Source organism: Neodiprion fabricii, chromosome 5 (assembly GCF_021155785.1).
Source record: "Neodiprion fabricii isolate iyNeoFabr1 chromosome 5, iyNeoFabr1.1, whole genome shotgun sequence".
NCBI lineage: Eukaryota > Metazoa > Arthropoda > Insecta > Hymenoptera > Diprionidae > Neodiprion > Neodiprion fabricii.
In genome coordinates, this window is record NC_060243.1 from 20526191 (window position 1) to 20544536 (window position 18346).

General features: G+C 38.2%; 1 protein-coding gene and 1 long non-coding RNA gene across 6 annotated transcripts; one reads left to right on the top strand and one right to left on the bottom strand.

Annotated features, from left to right (window-relative positions):
- Window positions 1–601: 601 nt before the first annotated feature.
- On the bottom strand, window positions 602–18221 carry LOC124183662 (MAGUK p55 subfamily member 2). 5 transcript variants are annotated; one of them, XM_046572416.1, is made up of 9 exons: window positions 18211–18221; window positions 17200–17322; window positions 11828–11952; window positions 5084–5386; window positions 4680–4916; window positions 4009–4483; window positions 2978–3312; window positions 1919–1993; window positions 602–1685 (listed from the first exon to the last, which is right to left on the bottom strand). In XM_046572416.1, exons 2-9 carry the CDS (start codon window positions 17318–17320, stop codon window positions 1509–1511), a joined length of 1848 nt encoding a protein of 615 aa, XP_046428372.1. In that variant the 5' UTR covers window positions 17321–17322; window positions 18211–18221; the 3' UTR covers window positions 602–1508. The 5 variants fall into 5 exon arrangements, with proteins under 5 accessions (XP_046428372.1, XP_046428373.1, XP_046428374.1 ...); XM_046572417.1 differs by lacking the exons at window positions 17200–17322; window positions 18211–18221 and adding an exon at window positions 12976–13120; XM_046572418.1 differs by lacking the exons at window positions 1919–1993; window positions 18211–18221 and having other exon boundaries at window positions 17200–17335.
- Window positions 7908–9836, top strand: LOC124183670. Its single transcript, XR_006871024.1, has 3 exons — window positions 7908–8117; window positions 8423–9288; window positions 9363–9836. It is a non-coding gene; the product is annotated as an uncharacterized LOC124183670 (long non-coding RNA).
- Window positions 18222–18346: the final 125 nt, after the last annotated feature.

The window sequence follows — 18346 nt, forward strand, 5'->3', positions numbered from 1 at the left end:
TCTCGAATGCGAGGAGCGACGGTGCTGCTACAAAATATTGAAGCTCAGCTGCGCGCGCAGCCGTCAACTGGCAGACGGCACTCTCCGATTGGTCCGCATTTGAATCTCTGCTCCTCTACTGCGCGCGCATGCGTCAAATTTCCGCCGACGATAGTGTGTTGTGTGTGTTGGATTCACGGCTAGCCGGCGGGCGGTAATTGCATTAGCGGTATATATCACATAATTGCCTTATTTGCCACGGGAATCAACGCGCCTACATTTTCACCGGATCGTTTTTCATTTACGCATTTCCCTTCCGTAGTGTTCAAAGCTGACATTTTGAAGTATGTTCGAGGCCTTTTTGGCTCCCATTTCGAAAATTCTGTTCTGCGTAAAGACGCGTTTTTCTAAAGGTTTGACAGTCAGAGTACTGTTTGATATGAACCATCGTTATTTTGTATATTTGAATATACATACGTTGTACTCTGTATAAAATTCTTATTCGAGATGTGTATAATTTTACGATTGGTGATTAGATACAGAGACTAACACCGAATTGAAAAAATTCATCGACATATTTTGTACCGCATTGCCTTTAAATGAAAATACAAATGAACTCACAAATTTTCAAATAAATCTTTATTGTTACAAAGTTCTTAAGTGGCTTTTTCTTACCTGTTGCCTATTTACACAGGTGAAAAATAAATGATGGTATATGATGTGTACATATATATATATATATATATGTATATGTATATGTTGGTATATATATACATGACAAAATGTTTGTGAAAAAATATGATATATATATATATATATACGCTAGTATATTATTTCATTGCAAAAAGCACATTTACGGGTTTATTCAGCTAATGAAAATTGAAAGTGAAAGAAAATTTCTCATGACCTTCATTGCTTGTCTATATATGTGTTACACAACCAGTTTCGGAGCTAATTAGTGACTTGAAAATATCGCAAAAATATATTAGAATATGTGTACATCATACATAACGTAAAGAAAATAATATATTGATCGGTCAAGAAATATTATGATTGTTATTGTAATTTTCGTAAAGCAATGGCAAATATAAGGGAGAGAAAAATAAAATATAAATAAATACATATAATACATATGTATGTAATGCAGAGATATCATTCTTACGCGAAATTATATAGGTGCGGGTACCGCACACAATCATATATTTCATATTAATTAACATCAATATTGTAGGTATATAATACAGCTAATAATTAAATACGGTGTCTTAAAAATATTGGACGGCATAATCTATAACTCATACACTTATACAATATACGTAAGGTTACGAATGGTGAACTAAAAATGTCTATAAAGTTATACCTATACATATAGCTTATTCTTACTATTTATTCACTTATATTTTTGAACTTGTTTGCATTAAGTTTACACATATATTACTGTTATACATATATATATATATATATATGCGTGTAATAATAGAAATACTAAATCTTTTTTCTGATGTTTGCAGACGTGTTTCTCGTATATACTAGTAAATCCAGTTTACCGGTACCCACTGATGCTCAGTTGCCAACGCCTCCATGGCGGCAACGACTTGTCTGAACGTCTGGTCGAAATCTTCGTTGACGATAACTAAATCTATGTACTTTTCGTACGCTCGCTGTAGAGCTGCCGATTCCTCAAGCGTTGATCTCAGGTCGTCCTCCTGGGTAAATAAATGAATAAACATACAAATAGATAGATTGACCGTTGCGTGAGGAGTAAATATTAATTACTTTTCATCATCGCAGATACTTTTTTCTCACACTTTTTTTTTTATAACGATATAATTATTTTCATGCGAATAATAATACACAATACTTCATGCGTATTTATATAATATGTACACGGTCAACATATGAAAAACAAAGTTAGTATATTTTAATTGTGTTTACAAACCTCGTATAGGGATGCGAGTGATTCCAGGGTGCGAGCTCGCCTTGAGCTAAACCTGATGGAGCTTTGTCGGTCAAACTAGCAAAGCCAACATCGACATACGAAAGTACCAAAAAAATGAAAATAAAAAAAAATTGTGTCAATCATTACGGGCATTCTCAAATTAAAGTTTTAACAATAATAATTATAATAGTAATGTACGCCGGGCTTGGCAACGATCAATACATACATGTATGACACAAAACCTACGGATAGGAAGTAGAGGGCTTACGTTAAAGTACATAGAAATAGATAAATGAATATAGGAACTTTTGTAGGGATAAGCTTGAGATAATTTTTCACTCTGGATTCAGTCTACTGAAAATATTTCATCGTTAATCGTAACTCTTTCCTGGATGGATTTAAGTAGAAATATAAAAAGACATTATTGGAGATCCGTGAAGTTGATATAAATTGAATATCAACGTGCAGGGTGATTAACACGAAATAAGTTCATTTTTTTATAGCTACGTAAGTCAAATATATTTGATTTTACGTTAGAGAGTTGATTTTTTGGGGGAAACGTTTCTAGGAAAAATTTGCCATAATTTCAAAATAAGTTTATATAAACGGAAAAAGTTGTTCCAGGAATGACATCTATAGATACTTGATACAATATATATTTACACAATGCTACCATGCCAAATCATCAAAATGCTGAAATACGGTTTTATGAAGTACAAAGAAAAAAACGAATCAGCGTTCAATAGGTATCGGAGAAGGCCTTGAAGATGTATATTTTTTAAATTCTTTTCTTTTCACATAGAAAGGGTATAACTTGTCGAACTTTTCTAGAAACCATTCAATAATGATAGAATCTATAATGCAAAACAACCAAAAAAAAACTAAAGAGATGCTTACAATTTGTTTCCATTTAAAGTCGCGCCTCTATAGGCTAAATGCGGAATTGACATTTATAAAAAAAACAGCCATTATCTATAATATGATTTTATCTGAAATGTCATAAAGTCTAGAAACTGGTCCAATTGCTTGTGTACCGATTGCCAATGAACTTTTTTTTACCGTCAAATTTCTGCTACTGGCGCCAGTCGACCTTCCAAGATCGTACAGTGATTTTAACTGCTCCATGCCAGGTGCCGCGATGAATATAACATATGGCATGAACTCCGTGCTGTTGTGGAGTATCTTCAGTGCTGCCGGACTGCAGTCGAGCACGCACATCTTCCCTGCCCTTATCAATTCACGAACCGACTCCAATCTCGTTCCGTACAAGTGCCCACCGTGCTCACCGTGCTCTAAGTAACGGTGCTCCAGTATATCAGATTCCATTGATTCTCGGTCCGTGAACCAGTAGCTCCGTCCGTCTTCCTCCAATACCCTTGGAGGTCGCGATGTGTCTGGAAAAAGTCACTCCAAGATCAGACGAAAACCCTTACTTTGTGACCATGTAAACATCACAGCAATATGAGGATGATATAGTGAACATTGTTTTTTTCCTGTCTGTGGAGTTAACATTGACCACTTGTTCCATACTTTCAGAACTCGCAAAAAATCAGGAATTCAGTTTGAAAGAAGAAGTTTAATTCGATCCAAAATGGAAGATCTAATGAAATTGGCTTTTTGGTGATGACTTAAAAAGTCCCAAGCTTGAAAAACGATAAGAAAACTTATGCAGCCAAGCTACTTGAACTTGGAATCATTTCTCACTACATCAGTTTCATCTTTGATGTTGTGCTACATCTTGTCTGAAAACAATTTCGGAACACCTTAAATCGATATTTTCAGCTGACCGAAGCTTCCCGGAGTTTCAAAGTTCATAAAAGAAGAATTCTAAAGTTTATTCCGGACCAGGAGTGATGACGACGGGAATGTTCATTTTGGTGATGCAAATAAAGTCCTTAAAAATTTGGTGCAATGACAAGAATTCTTCCACTAAAGTTTACAACTTTGAAGGACATCAAACAACCTCAGTATCATCCTTTGTGTTTTACAATTTCTCCAGAGAGTGAATTGCCATTAGACAGTTTGAAAACCATCTCAATCCCGCTCAAAGCGTCGATTTTTCGGATAAGTGAAGTAGATAGTAGACTCACATGGTACAATTGTGCCGAACTTGTCTGGGTCGCTGTTGATGAGTCTGTTTTTGAGGGTTCTCCGTCCGACGCCACGTGGCCCAACGAGAGCTAGAGTCTTGCGTCTGAAGGGCGGCATTCTGGCGACTTCTTCGTAAAGGAGAAGTTCGGCGCTGTCGAACTGCCCATTCAACTTCGACTGGTACATCTTGCGCTTTTTCTTCTTCGATATTCTCGTGCCGCAGATGCTTATCTTGTGCACGAAATCTGCCTCTGGTGGAACGAACGCCTTTCTACGCTCCTCAAGTTCCAGCGAGGGAATCAGACCAGGAGCACCCAAACCATCGCCCTCAACTCGGCGAGCCTGCCACCAGTTTGGATCTGCTTGATCGACTATCTGCAGGATGTCTCCTTTCTGGAACGGTAAACCGATCTCTCGGCATGGGAGCAACGTGTCTTCGGATGGATCATAGTCGAAAAGAGCTCGCATGTAACACTGCGGATTGAAAAATGGTTTCAAATATCGTTCATTCAATTACAATCGTTCCTTTCACACGTCCAAAATTGGTTCATTTCGATATTTTATGGGAGTAAAGTAACAGGTAATGTGATGCTTACCGATACTTTCGAAAAACAGTTTTATCGATTTGGTTAAATTGACGATAAGAGAAGCTTGCAAAGGGGATAATTACCGTGGATTTTAGGGGCCTTGAACCGTCGTTGGTGAGTCCTGGTCCCAATTTCAACGTCAGGTTCTCCTTGGCTTCATGTATCGCTTGTTGCAGTTCATCCGGTGTGTGAACATCTTTTCCGTTAACTTCTAAAACTATTTCACCAACCCTCAAGAGACCCTGACGCGCCGCTGTACCACCACCCAAGATTCTCGCTATCACGAGGTTTCCTACGTCGTCGACTTGCACCGTCAGTCCCTAAAAATAAAAATGAAAATCGAAGAATGATGAATTGTAAAACTTTCAAAACCAAAAATCTACTGCAGCCTTGTTATGGCTAGTTAACAAAAGTTTATAGTAATTTAACGGATTTCCATTGCTCGCAACTTAGATGTTCATGCATTGACGTTTTTTTCAAAACTCACCAATGGCTCGTCTTGGTTTCTTCGCAGCCCTACGACCCTAACAGCAACGGTTCTGTCATCGGCCGGCATATTGTTGGTTACGAATGATTGATCAGGCGTCGAAGCAGCGTCGCGACGTTCGGCGACCGCGTCGTGGGTTTCGAGCAGGGCTTTGAAATGTGGGTTCTTTAAGAGCCTCGTCAATTCCCTTGCGTTTTGATCGGGTGATGATTTGAAACCGTGCACAATATCGTCAACTATGTCACACGCCTGGCAAACTGGATTCGCAAAACCGGCCGGCGAGTCTTCTAGGCGATCTTGAACCTGTTGGTGCACCAGATTGCAAAAATGAATAAATTATTAATGCTTATTTGAAGTTTGTTTTTGATGTATCATAATATATTCTTGCAACGTATCATGCATCTTTTTTTATTTTCAAATTCGGTTAGAACCAATCGTGGTGCAGGAAATCGATCTATAGAATATGGCATGACTTTTTGAAACTTGCATAGTTTTCTAATTCAAAATAATTTCAGATTCAAGTGATTGAAAATCAACTAATGATTTTATTTCAAATTTCAAATTCGCATGTTTGATTTGGCAGCGATGCCAAAAACTTCGAATCTTCGCTTCAGTGTATGAAAAGGGTAATATTTGTATTGTTAAGATATACATATTTCGCAACCAAAGTGCATAACAATAAAATCATTATACCGCTACTTATTTAAACTTCGATACTACTGTTGTTTCACAATGATAACAATGTTCAATGTTTGTACGTTATGCTTGAAACGCGTTATTATACATGCATAATTTGCAAAAGAATGCACTGCAGACTATAATAACAATAATAATCGTCACGATGATGAATGCGACAAAAATACTTGTTGTCGTTTGACTTTCCATACACCTACTGGTGTGGTTAATTCGTTAATTAGCAAATGAAAAAGGCAGTATCAAAATAATAACTTTTTTTCCTATAAAGATTTTGATACCCTGCATTGGGCTGTGTTTCTGCATGGAAAACAGGAAACGTCCATCTCATAGTTTTCGGACAATCAACGCAACGTATTTCATGTTTACATGGATCAGTTCCAGGGTTTACATCAATGCAGGTGTATACGTACATACGGATGTGTATATACAGTAGTTCGCCCACGCGATCGCCATGATTAATTCTTGCAAGTGACCGACATAGACCGAACAGAAACTGTACTTTGTATTTTCTGTCTACTTGCGTTGATTTTTACATAAACTTTCATGATTTACGTAGACGCAGCTCAGCAGAGATTTTGCAAACTTGTGCGGTGTGTCAATAATTAAATCGAGCAGCTATCCGGCCTGCAGCCTGTTGCTGTAAAGCGAATTTATCTTTGTACATATACGTATGGGGAATTCCATGCGAATTCGACCACATCTGACTTTGTTTAAAACAGTTGTTGCCATTGTCCCATCTCTGGAACAGTACGAGATTTTTTTCACATTTCTTATTCAAGTACTCAATTATTTATAAATATTTAAATTGCTTTTAAAAATGGCCTTTCTTAAAATTCTCAACAAATTCTCATAAACTGTATTTTCTAATCCAAACATTTCAACACCGGGCCCATGATGTGCCGATTCTTTTCCATTTTACTTCAGAACTTTCAATTTTGTCGGTCAACTAAAACATCGTTTGAACGGTCTGAAAATTTTCAAAAAATTCTCCAGCCTTATATTTTTTACGTTGAACATTTCTAGACCGGTTTCATTACGAAGCAATTAATTTTCTATTTTTTGGCACATTCAACTTTTTTCCATCAACTACATGTTATATATATACATATATAATATGATGATTTGTTGATGATTTGTTCAATGTATAACTTGCCGTTTTCACCGAACCGCTTCGATTTTATTTCTGCATCCGATCGATCTGGGCAACGATTAAATCCAACGCACTTGAGACTTTTGAAATTGAAACATTAGGCCAGAAAACGACAGGAAGTCGTTCAAACGTTCTGCTGATCAGGGGCCGTGAATAATTCTCTATTATGTACACTATACCGATTAAGTGTTCTACACGTACACACACATACATGCAACTCTAAATTTCAAACGGACTTGGTCTAAATTCTAAACGAAGGATCGCAAACAACGAGTAGCGTTTTATTGAATATTCAGAAAAAAAATTCACTTACAAAGATCTCTCAAAAATGGAATGATCAACCAGAAGCAAGCTCTGTTTAAAACACTTTCTTCAAAAATCAGTCAAATATTCGGATATATATGTGTTTCATTGTGCCAATTCAAAATGGAACACCATGTACATTCAAAAGTCATGACTCGACTCAGTATTTTACTCGTTCACGTCGAGAGAGTATTCGATTCAACTGCCTCGCCCACGCTTGATGAAATACACTCTAACTAGTCCCTCAATCATGCTGTTGACGACGCCATCAGAAACCTCATTGGTTTATACGAACCAAGGAACATGTTTGCTGACCGATACTTTTAAAATGCAAAAAAACATTTTATAGTTTATGTTGTCGATAAAATTAACGGCAGTCTGCGTAACCGATGCAAATGATGACACAACCATTACTAGCAATAAGTCATACGCAAAGACGCGAGTCAAGTTACTATATGTACTACTATACTACAATAACTGCTTATAAGCTACTACACTATTTATTACGAAATACCTCTGAGGCAAAAATAAAGAAAATGTCCTCACGATTGTATAATGATGACTGCATTGTGTATACTAAAAGACATTTGAAACCACACGAAGGCCATCGTGTCACTCACTGCCTGTAGTCAACCATGGATACTAATTTTTCAACCTCAGTGTACGTAAAATTTCAGTTAATACTGTCGAACTAGTATGCGTGTGTCAGTAAAAGGATTCAAATTTCGTAGAATGTGAGTCTGAAGATCTCGGAATTGAAGCAACAAAACAGAACGAAAAATAGCCACTGGTGTGGCCTGTACCAAAAGTACGATATTCACCATGTCGCTTCCCGACGCAATGGGAATTAAGCATACGGGGGAAACGCCCAGTCAACAGAAAGAGGTAACGCAAGACCACCAAACCGATGATTTGTGTCCCGACGAAGAGGAAAACCACGTAGATTAGTCCCGTAGAGTCTGGTCCAAAATTATTTCGCATATTTTCGAAACAGCGTTAAGAACAATGAGATATTTGTTCACTCGTGAAGAAAAAGGTGATAGACTCATCCTCATGATTAATCAAGAAAAAAGTTCCATCTATTTTGACTAACTTGCCTCGAGTGAAAGGCTTCATGTTTGAACATGGCTTGTGGCGCCATTTAGCTTGCGACTCACCGATGATCAAAATCCAAACTGTTCTTCCAACAGGTCTACTTCGAAGGTGCGGAGGCTTGACGTAGTCTTTTGGTGAACAGGAGTGACATACCTTGATCGGGAGTTGAACTCCCTCGACCTCAGACGTCGGCAGAGGATGGAACTGCAGATCACTTGTACCAGATTCGTGACGACGGCAATAACGAAAAAACGAAAGCTTATGAGTTCGTCGCAGAATGACGTGCTTCGGAGGACCGAGGTGTGCCGCTATTATCCGCCTCTGAGATCACTTTGTTGGCTTGGCTCGGCTTGACTTCACTTGGGGACCGCTCACAGCACACACGGCACAACGCAACGAACACAGTAGTTCCTCGCCTTCTAGCTTACCGCAGAAGACAGAGAACGGTACGGAATGGAACCGAACGGAACGGGCCCCTCTGCACTACTCCTTTACGAACAGGTGTGGAGGGGAGACCAGAAACCACCAGCCATACTACTGGCTAGGTATGCGATCCGATAACCCGCTCAGAGTTACATTTATGTGCAACACACTCACCTCGACTTCAGCGATTCTCATTTGATCCATGGGACTTTTATTCCATCCTTCACCATCTGGCATTCATGGATCAGAAGGAGGAACAATCATTGTAATGTTCGGACAAATGAATTGCTCAATGGTTCCAATCACCTTCATCATCTCTTCTGTGCGGAATTCACGAAACTCCGCGTCTACAGTCCGCCATTCGAGTGATAACCAAAGTTGACGTTAGATTCACGCTTCAGCATGAACCCATTCGTCTGACTGAACAGAATGCTTTTTGATTTCGTAAAACGTTGAGCAGTGAAAAATCAAACCATTTATTTAACCACTGGTTTCGATTGACCAATAATGAAATCGACACTACTCGATTTTCTTGTGGGTATGAAATTCGACACTATGAACAAACACGATTTGAATAGAAAAAAGAATTACTATTTGCGTTTCGTCTTACAGATTGGTGAAAAGGCCCCATGTGATCAACTGTGTGATGGAAGTTGTTCGAACACTATATGCTGAGTGGAATCACTCAGAACCAGCTAATGCGAATGGCATATAACATAAACAGCTTTTTCGGTTCCAGTAGCGGTACAACATAGAAGAAAATAAAGGGCTTCTGGGTCTGAAGTGTAACGGATTTGTTGCAATGTTTATTGCAGATGTTACTTGCTATGGCTGACCGACTAACACGTTTGAGAACAGACTGAAGCATGAGGAATAATTGCGAAACTCGATTACGGGGCATTTGTACCGTTGTTCACTTTCAATTCGTCGTAGTCCGCGTAGATCGGCATGTACTCGATGTTCAATATTATTTTCGCTATTACTGTACCTACTACTAACTAATTACACTCACTGTCACCTGATTGTCTTCGTGTCCAAGCCTGATGAATTTCGTACGGTACGAAGAATAAACAGTTGTGAAGATCCCTTTTCGCACAGATTTCATTCAACCACGCAGAGCTCGAGGGAAAAACGACCATCGTGATCTATTTCCTTGTATGTGTTATATCGGGTTTCGTACATGGTAGGAGTCGAATTGCACGTCGTGGCTACAATACCAATCCAGCAAAAAGTAGAGGACCGAAGGCTTGCGCACTACTTGCACCTACTGACCCGAGGACAATTGACTCGACGCCCATTCACCACTGACCACGGGGTATGGACCAATTATGTTCATATTACCATGTTAATGCTGAGAATCTTATGATTCACACCATAATTGCCAATTAACCCTGTGTTCCAACTAACGAAGATCTAGACCTCTGACCCCTCAGATGCACTTTCCTAATCCACTCTCTATCTCTTTATCACGTGTCAACACTTCCCAATCTCTGCTTACCAGACTTCCTGACCGACTTTGTTTGGAAACGATTCAGGGTCGACATTCTCTCAGAGGTAATCCGAAAACTTTAATTATCAGTTCATAATGAAACTGCCGAGTGATTTCTGTGAAAACTTGTGTTCAAGAGAACATCAGATTATCAACTGAATTTAATTACCGCTGTGATTGAAAACAGTGTCTAATATATAATTTTTATTTTACTTCCGATAATTGTGAAATTGGATTCTCTCGAATTTGTTTTTTTCAATATGCTCAGCCCACATCATTCTTTGACCAGTTATCTTTGATATTAAGGTGAGAATTATGATCGGAGTCAGAATTCAGATAAAAGTTACAATGGCCAAACGGTGATTGATAGGCTTTATTTATACGAATAGTCATATTTCTATCGAATCTCTTATTTATTGACTGAGAACATTCGATGACACAGTTTAGACTTTCAATCAGGGAGCAATTCACTAGAAATTTCATATAAAAAATGTCCTAACAGTGGTTGAAATTCGATATCTGCATCTCGTGAGATTTTGAGTCGATTATGAACTTCATAATGCAAAGACCGGTGAGAATCCGAGGCTGTTAACCCGTCTTTTCGTCGGTTCTTTCCTCCTTTACACACGCACACATGTCCGGCCAGGCCATGAGGCTTTCTGCCTTACCTGGACGGAATGTGTGGCTCGGCGAGTAGGTAAACATGAAGTTAGGTTTGGTTTAGCTGGATATCACAGAGAGGGGGAATTCTTCATTATACGTATTACTGTATATGATGTGGTGGTGGGTGCGTGCCATGCTGTATGCGCATTTACATACTACGCATATACACACTTTCTTGCTTGCAGCTATCAGAAGATGAAACGATGCTGAAGTTGGCTGGCTAACCCAAGATGTCAGGATTGTAACGACGGTAAAGAGGGCCCGCAACGTCAAACATTATTGTGTCATAAATTTCCTGCAATTATTACACTTTTTCTCAAACAGAAGTGAATTAAAAGAAACGGTATCCCTCTTTGCAGAGAATCAAACTTGCAAGGTGAAAACATCAAGTGGAAATATTGAGTCGTTAATGATTATGGATAGATTCTACGATTCTATCATTTTGTAAGTGTACCAAGTTTCAGTGCTTTCATTATGATCATGTCTGAATCGAAGTAAAATTGAATGAATGTTATGATATTGCCTTCAATTGAACTGGTTAGATATTTTTTATATTTAAAATAATAGAACGGAATGATCTCTTGAGATTTTTCAAACAATTGAGCAGTTTTGATTTGGCTTTCACGATATCAAAATTTTTTTCACATCTTGCGCTAACTCGCTAACTAAATTTTTATGGATGGACAGCTCCTGTAATGGGATAAATTTTGCAGTCCATCATTTTAATTTTGAATCGACCGAAATGGTTTGTTGTATCCTAAGTGACACAGGTATATCTTCTTTTAACAAGTTTTAAAATTCACTGTTACGAACGTGATTTGTGCAGATTATACTTTCATAGAGTTTGTGCCTTTCTGGCAAAACGAAAGCCCAGAATGTGAACAATGCGCGTTTTGTTTCACAATAGAAATCAAAAGCAACTGACCTTAATCAGCGAAGTGACAACGGGACTGTCAAGTAGACCCTTCAGGAAAAGTAGATCAGTGTCGTCGGCTGCGACTTGGAGTTTTCCGAGTTCCTCGATGTTGTCGCGAACGTGGTTGAAAGCGGCTGGAACAGAACCCTCCATTGTACTAAAATACGCCAGAATCGTGGTTTTTTTTTTAGCGTGGTGTGAGGTCGCGCGAATCGTACAGCGCAACGCTACGTAGTAACGTGCAACGTAACTTATCGTTAACCAAAACGTGTTACGTTATACCTACTAACGTATGTATAATGTACCTAGTCGCCTAAGGGTGGGTGTCAGCTACTCGGATCCCCTGCACGGTGTCGCTACTGCGCGAAAACTGCGCGAACTCGGGCTCTGAAGAACGCGAATGAACGAAACCCAACCCTGCACACCCCGTCGGGTGTGGCACGCGTATACCAACCCCTACAAACTCGCTATATGTATAGCCTCGCCGTACTCTACGGGATCAATATAAGCAACCCCCTCAAGCCGAGAGCCACAGGTGGTCGAATGGACGACTCAAACTCGTGGCGAATTCTTCCGGCAGCTTTCACATTTCGACAAGTTTCAATTCTTTCCAATTTCACTTCCCGGTCAAAGATTCTAACGAATTGCTGACGTTGTTACGAAATTTCCTTCTATTTTTTGGGTAGCTGCAATTTTTTTTTGCTCAGTATTATGAGGAATCTACCTAGTGTGGCTCATCAGATTAATGCAGTGAATTGATATTAAAAAAAAAAAAGTAGCATGATAATCTGAAAAAAAAAGACTTAATTTACGCCGTTAACCAACACTTTTTAATTAGAGTAACCGAATTTTATTGTACAATATTTTTTCAATGCCTTGGTTTTTGCTTTTGTATTTCCTTTTTTTCGTTTCACTGTTGTAATTTGAAGATTGTTTACTTTCAATTTTTGTTAATATATGCGGTCATGTTTTGAGATTTGTTAATTTTTCTTATTTTTGTTTGCAACTTATATAAATCGTGAATGACGATTGCAATTGAGATTGTGTGGTTATTTTTAGAGAAGGAGATGGCATGAAAAGAAATTTGAGTCTTGTGGAAAAAAATAAAAAAAAATACTAGGATGAATGAGTGAAAATTGAAACACAAAGAAGCATACCATTGTCGACTTGGTGTTGAGTTTTGGCGCCATTGACAGCGTCCATACTAGCCAGAAGGTGCCTGTCGTCTGGGCGTTCTTTGCGCCGAAAAAGACGTACCATAGTGTTTTTGAATATTGTATGTGCACCTTTGTATTAGAATATAGCAGTTTTTTTTGGTTTTGTTTTATTTCCGTTTTTTTTTAACTTTCCGTGCTTCCCAAGCTATTCTTTATTGTTTGTTTTATTTTTTTCTCTTGCGTCATTAAGAGAACATACTTTTTTCTTAGCTGCTATAATTATACGCACACCTGCAAATATGGTGCTGGGGTCTTTGGCAATCGCATCAACTACGCGATCGTTAGTTTCGCGAATATTTTTTCAATGTCTGCTTCGAATTAACATTATCTCGTATATCATGACACGGTGCATTTTATTATTTACATCTCCGATTTATTTTTCAAAAAATCATCAAATCCCAGCTTACATTTCTTCACTTCCTATTTTTCTCTTCTTTTTGTCTCTCTCTCTCTCTCTCTTATTCTCTCTTATTCTCTCTTAGTTAGGTTGAAAAAAAACACCTTATTATACCCACGTGTAATATTTACGCACTAAAATCCGTTTATCCTCGCGTTCATCTCACCCATAGCGGTACCAGTGAAAAGACAACACTGTCACTAATTAATTTTGCAAAGAGATCGTGTACATAGAAAACAGAATTACAGGTAACTGGCTATTACGCATTGGAGAGTGAAAAACCCGCAAGGTAAAAACATTTCGAATTGCCTGCCTGTCTGCCTGTCTGCCAGCTGACTGCGACACGAGGCGTGAGCTTTCCTCTATTCATGAATACTAGTTGTTGGACTAGCGGAGTTAGATACGTATAGTATACGTCTAGGCAACGGTCTTCGCTTTAGAACTATGCTAGGTATACATGAATATGTGTAGTATACATGTGAGGTACAGTTCTAACTCGCTACCTACTCACTCACTCTCGGTTTGCGTCATGGTGTGATGCTTTAGCGTGTATGTATGTTCATGGATCGCGTGTGTGCATTCACATATACAGGGCATTCCATGCCACCTCAAACGACGTCGTGTCCTGACCATTTCAGATTTTGTTCAAACAATTTATGCAATTGCCCCAACTCCGAAACAATACTCTGGATTTTTTGTAACTTTTTTTTCGTGCACATTTGTTTTGCTTATGATTTTTGAAATCCAAAATGTCTGTGGCCTTAATCTGAAATCGGCAAAAAAATGTTTAAATCTTGTGTGAGATATTAAAATTTTCAAGTCTAGACCCAGTGCGGGCCAGCGTATCGTTCTTATTTGCCTCGATTTTTTATCGGAAGAAAGATTTAAAAAAAAATGTATCGAAGAGTTAGTTCACTATAGATGGCTGCTTATAAAATTTCATGAGTAATACATGGTATTTGAAATTTTTTTGAGATCGTTACAGGCTGATTAAAAAAAAAAAAAAACTTATAAATCCTGGGATGTGTATGAAAATGTTTGAGCAGCAGCCTATAAAAAGCTGATGATTGCTTTTTTTGAAATTTTTTGAGATCTCTAAATTAAGGTTAAAGATATGTCGGTTTTCAAAAATCATAAGTGAAACAGAATTACTGAACAAAATTTTAAAACATTGAGACCACTGTCTTGGATTTGGGACAATGTTATAAAAATTTTGAAGAAAAAGAAAAAAACAAATTGCGGGGGTCCGACGTTGGTTGAGTCGGCATGGAATGCCCTATACTTACACTCAGTTCCCTTACTCGTTGGCTTCTCTTCCTCTCCTTTTCTCTTGCGGGAAAAAGAAGGTAACTTTCTAAGGACGCATACTTGCATTAGATACACACGATTTAGATATGTGGATGTATAAACGCATACTCTATACGGAGTGGCCACGGGATTTTAGCCCCGAGGAATAAAGTAAAAGAAAGCCACCTAAGAGACTTCTCGCAGTTGAAATGTTTCGGCACTGTCTATATAAACATCTTTGAGACATGTCTACACAAATCTTTCAGACATTTTTTTTCATACATAGCCGTAATGAGGAACAATGGTTTTAGACGTCTTTCGAAGGTGTCCTGAATCTCTGGTACTTGTCATCGTTTTGTCAGAAAACTCGATAGAGACGTCTTAGGAAAATAATGTATACGTCCTTAAGGTGTTTTCGAACTTTGAAAGAAATTGGTACGAACTCGAATCAATCTGTTTTTGTTTCTTTCATCCACTTAAAAAAAAAAATACGCAGTCAAAGACGCCCGGAAAATATTAATTTTTTTCTTTGGAAGCTCAAAAAATGAAACTTTCAAATCTAACGGCACCCAAATATCTTCTAAAACTTTTGAAACGCACGTTTAAAAGACGAATTCCCGTATGCTACTTTACAAAATATAGAGAGCGAATGTTTTCATTAGTGTTTTTTCGAAGTACAATAGATACGGACCGTACAAAAGTTTCTATCTTGCAATTAGCTCACATAAAACTCGTAGGATTTGAATAAGATTTAATTTTACCGACTTGTGACCACCCTATATAACTGTCTTCCCATAAACGTGTTCTGTGCCTCCCCATGTCTGTTCCCCTGTAACAGAGTAAAAGCCACGTGGTCGGTGGGGTCGGTTGGTCGGTTGATTCGTGCAGGTATGCACGCGGGTATTGTCGCAGGTAAAAATGCCTTCACCTTCTCGTGTTATTATACCTGGTGTCGCGACGCCTGTGCGTATCATAAGACATTTCTAGGCAAGGTGTTATGCCCCTGGGACGGGTAATATTGTTACATGGATAATGTCACAATTGTGTATTTAGGATTATATGCTTAGGTCCATCAGCATAAACACTGATATTTAGTAATGGGATTTTGCCTTCTTTCTCTAAAATTACGTCTCTTTTGTCAATTTTTCGCCAAGTCGTGAATTAAAATTGTAAATAACCCAAGTTTATTTTTAACACCAAGTTTTGCGGCGGTAAATTTTTGTTTTTTAAAGCTTTGTTTTTCAAGATATTTTACGTCAGCGTAAATCCCAGAGTGCCAAGATTATAATTTTGCTCAACGAATCATCCAGGAAGAAGGAGTCGGAGAAAAAAGAAGAATTTTAACTTACCAAAGGAAAAAAATTACGAAAACAAAAGCACTATCAATTTTCATCCGCAACCAGCTGCGCAACTGTAATATTAATATTTTACGCCCAAACAACTAAATTGTATACTTGTTTTTTAATATGTTATATAATCCAGAAATCTATGTTTTCATTCTATAATAATAATAATTAACTCCTGCGTTAAAGTCGCGCTCTTCTTCCTTTGGTTTACCAAATTTTCGCATCATAATTATTTGCACTTATCGTTACAATTCAGCACTGATTTTTCTGTATTAGAGCGATTTTTGCAACTTTTCATTCGTCGCAATCTTCGCGGCAGCATCAAAGCCGAAGAAAGAAATAGAAATAACGTCACACATTAAAAAAATCACACAAATCAAAAACTCGTAAAACACACGTGCGCGAATAATGGATCAGAATGTTAATCTGTTCAGGGAAAAGTATGAAAAAGAAAAAGATTTGTTTAAAATCCGTTCAACTCATTTCGACGCGAGAGACTTCTATTCTGCTCCGCGACGCTGGATGCAGGCAGTCTCAACAGAAGGAAATCTTACGACTCTGGGATTGTTGCTCTACAGCGAAGAGAGATGGTAATTTCGAAGAGTGGGTCAGATGGTCTCACTGAGATACAAACTACCGACGAGACGTTGCAGGTTAGCGAAGAAGATGAAAACCAGCTGCCTTCATGCTGTGAAGCTGTGATTTTTACTATTGCAATTCGCTTGTGGCTTACAATGAGCGAAAGGAGAAACGAAGAAACAAGAAACATGAAATGCGAGTTTTAAAAAACTTTGAAATTAAAGTGTATTATATCAATCCGTTTGAAGAAAAAATGTTGGTAAAACCCACTCTGACAAACTGAAAATAGCGACAAGGACTGGATAAAATTCAACTATCAGGGTTGTTGGGGAGAGGAATTCTTGGGATCGGTCTAATAACGAGATCCTCAATAATATATAGTCTCTTCAAGAATGACATCTGGATAATATTAACGGAGCTGTGTCAAATAACCTAGCCATGAGTTGGAGCGTCATTAAGCGTTAATTACAATCGAGCGAACTGATAAGAAGAGGGATGATAATGAATTGATGTTTAATATCATCGAAAAAACTAATCGGCCGGGTTATTACTCACCAACTATGTTGGAACGACGATCATTGTAACCGCTTGTGCAACATCCACGACTTCTAAACGTCTCTTGCAACGCTGAACACCCACAAACGATTGTCGAACCCATTTCTTTTCCAGTCTTCATTTCTATTATTATTATTTTTTTTCCAACAGAAAAATGAATTCAATTTTTTAATACACATTCCTATAAGGTTTACCTTCTTCTTCTAACTTGCACTCGGACAGATTTTATTCGATTAGGTACAGTGAATCTCAATTTGCCTTGTGCTAGAACCATTTCATGATTTCTATCTTCGATTTTCGTTGTTTATTTCTGCGCTCTCGGTTTTTTTCATCCCGATTCTAATCTAATTTTCGTCTTCACTTGATTTGAATTTCAACTTGATCACATGAAGTGGCACTCGACTTTTCTTGGTATGGAATTTGACATTTTGTTTTCCATCTGTTTCTTTCAGTATCCTTAAAATTTTCGCGTCTCAAGTTTTCCTCAGCTTCTCTAACACTCAATTTTTACTCGATCTGTGGTGTATAACAAGCTATAGAGGGCTAAGTTGTGACGTAAGTCGAGTGTGACGCGCGAGTATAATGGAAGAAACATAAACAAATGTTTTTTGCAATGACGTTTAGAAAGCTATGTTTAATACAAAGTTATCAAAAAGACTATACGTATTAAATGCGCAAAGAAACGACCGCGCTATCCTGGTTAGATGATGTAACGCATGGATCTGCTAATTCTTCTTCACGTCATTCTACTTCTTCTGCCATTTTATACGTACGGTGTATTTAGGCCTTGTGGTTCGCACTTGTAACGCGAGTAAATGATACAATAATTATTATTGTGTCCATTGGGCGTTGGGCCAAAAACTATTGCAGGACTCTCTTCGCAAATTTTATCCGGTAAACGTCCACCCGCCCCTTATTCCTATATTAACTATTCCTCCGGCTATTCCTATTCATAGATCCACGACGATATAAGAAGCTCACAAACCAAACAAATCCGTGACGTATACATACCTGCATGCGTGGTCGTGTTATTCGATCAAACATGCTAATCAGGTCTTGAGGCGATGCCATGCACAACCGTTGAGGCACCCCGAACCGTCGGTAACGTGAAAACTGCAGGTTTTTCTTTTCGACAAATCAAGATTTC

Excerpts from the sequence above, each read along its gene's own strand:
- LOC124183662 (XM_046572416.1), bottom strand. The coding sequence starts at position 17,320 with ATGAAGACTGGAAAAGAAATGGGTTCGACAATCGTTTGTGGGTGTTCA. Across the intron at positions 11,953-17,199 it reads TCGTCGTTCCAACATAGTTG|CCGCTTTCAACCACGTTCGC; the intron begins GTGAGTAATAAC and ends GTTCTGTTCCAG. Across the intron at positions 4,484-4,679 it reads CAAGGCCCCTAAAATCCACG|TGTTACATGCGAGCTCTTTT; the intron begins GTAATTATCCCC and ends TTCAATCCGCAG.